Consider the following 5,780-nt stretch of genomic DNA (forward strand, 5'->3'; position numbering starts at 1 on the left):
TGAAGTAAAGCTTACTAATGCCTATGGTTTAATTTGTGTAGGATCATCCTATGCAGCTCCTGCTGCTCCACAGAAAATAGAGTACAATGTGTTTAATTGTTACAGTATGAGACTTGTTTGGTCTGATCCTTGAGAGTTTTGCTTCAGACTTGAGACAGTAGAAGACATAACCTTGGACCAGTGGAGCCCTTCCATTTTAATGCTCCAAACCAGTCACAATAATTAAGCTCATAGTCCAAATGTTCATGCTCTTCACCCGATTAATCTTGGAGATAGACGACCTTCCTCCTTGGTTCGTCTATTGGGTAAATTGTAAATTTGGAGCACGACCTATACACACTTAGAGGCCGACCTCTAGAATATTCATCTGTATTAGGATTCGAATTGTGATTCTCTTATTTGTTTGTTCCCCCAAGTGTTTTATTACCACACCACATCTAGATGTCCAAGCTTCACCTCATGGAGATAGACAAGCCTCCTCCTTCATTCCTGATGAATTCAGAGCACAACTTAGAATACTCATCTTTATCGGGAAGCCTGACTAATCTTGGAGGTAGACGGCCTCCACTTGATTCGTCTACTCGAAGCTCAATTCGAATCATGATCCTCTTATTTATTCCCCCCTAAGTGTTTTACTACTGCATCATGCCTGTGTGTGGGACATCAAACTCCACTACTCTTGATTAGCATGGGGGCCTCTGCCGTCGGACCACATCGTACGACATTTGCGGTGCTGCTCGATCGAGCAGTCTCGAAAGCCATTTAAGAATCCCGACAGACGAGCGGAGCTGGATCCCCTAAACTTTAGGGCCCGACTGTTACATTTCTATCTCTCAATCTCTGGGAAACGTCCATTAGGAATGAATGGAACTCTCCTTTTGTCACCATCGATCCCCCCCTCAGCGAGGAGCACTCCCTCAATAGTCTTCTAGTGTGGAATGTGTGGACCACCTTCTTGACCTGGTTCTTTGTCCTTGTGGATTGCCTTTCCTCCCTCGAGGACAAGAAGGGATAAGGCCTGGGGCTCACGGCATTCTCCATCTAATGGCCACAAGAGGAGGACCAGATGAGGCTTGCCACATTGCTCCAACCTCGCTATCTTCCAGCTGTACCCAAGCACACCATCCACCTCTAGTGTTCATATCACCCCTTTTTTTTTTTCTTTCATGCATTATCGTCGTCGTCGTCGTCAAGTTGTATTTGTTCCTAGAGTCAGCTATAACTTTATGACAAATATGATTAAAATTCTCAATCTTTTTCATCTAAATTTGAGGCAGATGTCCATTTCTTGCCTTCTCCTTGTAATCGACAGCTGCATGTAGATTCTTCTCCATTCAGGGGTGGTTTTCGCACCTCATCATCATTTCCTAATTGTATTTGTCCTGAAAGTTATAGATGATAACTTTATAGCTAGCAAATATTATTACGATCTCATAGAATTCCATTTGAATTCGAGGCCGACACCTATTTCTAGCCTCTCTTCTTTTTTTTTTTTCTTCTACTAATAATTGATCTTTCAAGCACACAAGAAAGTTCAAGGCTGGTTAGATTCTCCACATCATCATCGTCATTGTCTTCCAACAATTAACGCAACCCTCAATCTTTTTCATCTCGACGCCGACTTCTCTTGCTAACCTTGTTTTTTTACACTGTCTACTTAGTCATATCCTTTTCTTCTCCTAATAATTGATAGCTGTATGCGGATTCCTGTCCAGTTACTGATCTTTCAGGCACAGAAGAAACTTCGACTGCAGTTTTTCGGCGCCATCATCGTCGTCGTCATCAGACTATCTTTCGACTATAACTGAAATTCGAGCACAGACATTCTCGTTTTAATCTTTGTTTCTACTCCAAACATTCATAGTGTTTTTAGTTTAATCCTTGTCTTCTCCCAATTATTGACTGACGGTTGCACGCAGATTATTCTCCTAGTATCTTTTTCTTTTGTATATAAATTTTTATTTTTCTTGACAGGAGCCGAGGTCATGAATTCGTGTCACGAAAATAATCTAATATAAAGTAGGATAAGACTATGTACAATAGATCATTTTCGATGACACGAAGATGAGAAAACCAGATGCCATTTCAAATTTGGTTGTCCACATCCCATGCACAGCCTGTGCATGGAATATTTGCCTCTCAACAAGATTACAAACCGACACTTTTTTTTTTTTGTATGGAATTAGTCAAAAGCCTCCGTGAAGTTGATGATGACGATGATGATCAATTTTTTTACAATTTTTCTCGATTTTGTTGTTGTTGTTGTTATTATATATTTTTTTTTTACTAATGTTAACTTGTATTAGATATATGTCGATGGATGGAGAAAAACCAAGGATCAATCGAGAAGTAGTCCAAATGAATTGGATAGATGATTCTCTAAATCTAATTTTCTATTGGGGGAAATCGTCGGCATCAAACAGTTGGAGTTGCTCTTGTACAAATCATCTGTGAGGACCATCATTTTAATTTTAATTTAATTTAATTTTTTGTTATTGTTTTTTCCTTGAAAAACATATGTAAATTTAATTAATGGTGGGCCATTTATTTATTTGTTTGTTTATTAAAAAAATCACAATTAAAGGTCATTGTTTTCTATTATAACGATTAATTAAAATTATTAAATTACAACTTAAAATGGTACAATTAATTACCATGAAAAAAATGCATTTAGTGCCAAAAAATCAACTTTTTTTTCAAGCCATTTTTAAAATAATAATAATAGAAATAGAGGGTTTTTTTTTTAGAAAGTCGTGATTGCGACAAATCTCGTGACAGCTAATTTAAAGCTTAATAAACGAGCTTTAAATATTAATTAACTTCTTCCTCACTCCAAACCATAAGCATTTAGTGGCCATGTCTTGTTCATGGACAAGTTGTGCCCCCTCACTTTTAGAGTCTTATGGTCACATTATCCGGCCGATATTCGAGAGTAATTCGATGTCACTCGAAGAGAGAACTGGTTTCACGATGCGCGGGATGAGAGTTCGATAGTAACTCCTTTGACGAATCAAAGAACAAGGCGCGGAAAAGAGATGCATAATGAGCTAACAATGCGGGGGATGAGAAGGGCTCTTGTGCGGAGTCTCATGATTCATTAATGTTTTCGGCTGTGTAGTAGTTAGTTCGATTGCAACTAGAGAGACTTTGACAATAATTATCGGAGCTATTTATGCTCAATTTGACTCTTCTTAGAAAATAGGTTCATTTGACTATCATCGTCGATTGATCATGATGGTGCAATTGAACCGCTTGATTTAACTACTCTGCCCCGCTACTTGATTTTCAATCCAATCGATAGAATGACTTTGAGAAGGGGGAAGAGGGCCTAGATGATAAAGGTGTTTCTCTAATGGAGGGTCCCAATTTGATACAATTTGCGAAAAAAGAAAAAGAAAATTATAAGATGGGAATCCATTATTATGATATGATCCTTCTTGACAAGCTTCAATTTGTTTAATTTGATTTTTATAATTTGGATCACATGAATACATATAATTAAGCCACCGAAACCACAATTAATCATTGATGACAAATGGCATAAATTATAATTTGTTTAATTTATCGTGGAGCCATTAATTAGGGTTTCACCATTTGATATTAGTAACAATTTGAAGTGCGTTAGTCTTGGTGGATAAGTATTTGCGAACCGAATCGAGTTTTTAATTTTCAATGCTTTAATAATGGTGCGGAGTAACATAGTGAACCCGATCTTATTGAATCATTATTTATTCGTTTTGAATGAAATTGACAAACTAAATGGATGGCTCGAGGATAGAAAGTGGATAATTTTTTTTTAAAAAAGCTTAATTTGTTGTCATTCTTGGAGATCTTGAGTCGATTGATTGATTTACATTGTTTCCTTGTGATCATTGAAGTTGCATCTAGACAAATCTAATGGATGGCTAAAAACTAAAGTGACTAAATTTTCAATGGAAAGGCAAATCACTTAATGGCATACAACTAACTCATGTCATTTCAAATCAATACGAGTCCCCTCAAATTATACATGATAACAAGCTCATTTAGTGAATTTATATTCATGATCCTTATCTTCTCCTAATGACACAAGTTTAAGAAATTTCCCCTAAAGGAGTTCTCATTTCGATAAAATGGGAGGAGGTGTGGAAGAATCTTCCTTTCCTCTTTTATAAACGCTTTAATTTAGCTTTAGATATAAAGCAATAAATATATAAATGATTAGTGGATGAAGGCGATACATTAGAAGATATACCACACCACAAAGGCAAAAAAAGGGAGAGAGGCCTACCCTTACTCATCATCATTTTGGTGCACTCCATTAAAGTGCCCTTGGAAGAACTTTCAAGAGTGTCGAATTTTCAAAACGGCATTCGATATGAAGCATGTTAAAAGGCAATGGAAGGTGAAGAATTAGAAGATAAACTCCAAGGATTTTCCTCTATACAAACAGGCTGAGGAGGGAAAGTCCATGGCATGCTGCCTCTCCAATTCATGGTCCAAAGAGTCAATGCCTCATCTCCTCACATGTACCTTCCCTTTATAAATCCCAACATTTTACTGACTTGGTTTTGAAGCCATGAAGTCCTCTCCTCTCCTCTCCAATGGCAGACACTTGACCCACCATAGGGCCAGCCATACATTAATTCTATCACCTTGATGTGGCACTCAAACCCAAGTTAAAAAGCCCCCCTAGTTGAATTGGGCACACTTATCTCCTCTCTCTCTCTCTCTCTCTTCTTCTTCTCTCCCTTGAGTTCAGAGCTTGTTCCTTCTCTCGTTGAATTTCTTGTCTCCAAGTTTTTTCTGATCTAAATTGTTGGGCACATTGCTGTCTTCATGGGGAGGCACTCGTGCTGCTACAAGCAGAAGCTGAGGAAGGGTCTGTGGTCTCCTGAGGAGGACGAGAAGCTGCTCGACCACATCACCAAGTTCGGCCATGGCTGCTGGAGCTCTGTACCCAAGCTGGCAGGTGCGTAGTTAGTTATTCTCCTCGCTGCGCTGCTCCCTTGCTTCCGTCGGAGAAGAATTCGCGGTGAAAGCTCTGCCCGGGGGGAATTTTGCAGGCTTGCAGAGGTGCGGGAAGAGCTGCCGGTTGAGGTGGATAAACTACCTGCGGCCGGACCTCAAGCGGGGCATGTTCTCCGAGGAGGAGGAGAGGCTCATCGTCGAACTCCACGCCGTGTTGGGCAACAGGTTCTTGACGATTCTGTTCATGGGCAATTCGCCGTGTTCCAAGTGTTCTTGACAATTTGTTTGTTCAGGTGGTCTCAGATTGCGTCGCGATTGCCCGGGAGGACGGACAACGAGATCAAGAACTACTGGAACTCCTGCATCAAGAAGAGGCTGAAGCAAAATGGGATCGACCCGGACACCCACAAGCCGCTGAAAGACCACAAACCGGCCGCCACCGAAACCGGCGACGAGCCACCCGTCGCCGTAGCTCCCTCGACCACCACCCCGGTTGAGAATTCGAGCTCCCTCTCGAGGGAGCAGCCCTCGAGCCACAACCCGACGCCGCTCTGCTGGTTCGAGCCGACGAGCTACGGCAGCGACGCACTGATTGCTTCGGTGGTGAATCTGCCGCGAGAAGAAGCTTGCTTTCAGCCATTGCAGTACTTGGAGGGGGGAATCGGAATCGGCATCATGAACCCGAGCAGCAGCAGCGGGAGCAGCGTGAATAGCAGTGGAGTGGAGATGCAGAGCTACAACAGTCCTCTAATGGAAATCAGTGGCATGTTTCCATGGTCAGATCAGTTGCTGCTTCCAAACAAAGGAGCTGAAATCCACATTGAAGGTGA

The 5,780-nt window shown here is 40.9% G+C and overlaps 1 protein-coding gene across 1 annotated transcript; it reads left to right on the top strand.

Moving 5' to 3' along the window:
• Positions 1–4,417: 4,417 nt before the first annotated feature.
• On the top strand, positions 4,418–5,775 carry LOC122036342 (transcription factor MYB61-like; the record flags this gene model as incomplete). Its single annotated transcript, XM_042595636.1, has 3 exons — positions 4,418–4,951; positions 5,046–5,175; positions 5,244–5,775. Coding segments are annotated over exons 1-3 (795 nt in total), but the record flags the coding sequence as incomplete, so codon positions are not given.
• Positions 5,776–5,780: the final 5 nt, after the last annotated feature.

This window comes from Zingiber officinale, unplaced genomic scaffold, assembly GCF_018446385.1.
Source record: "Zingiber officinale cultivar Zhangliang unplaced genomic scaffold, Zo_v1.1 ctg139, whole genome shotgun sequence".
Classification (NCBI taxonomy): domain Eukaryota; kingdom Viridiplantae; phylum Streptophyta; class Magnoliopsida; order Zingiberales; family Zingiberaceae; genus Zingiber; species Zingiber officinale.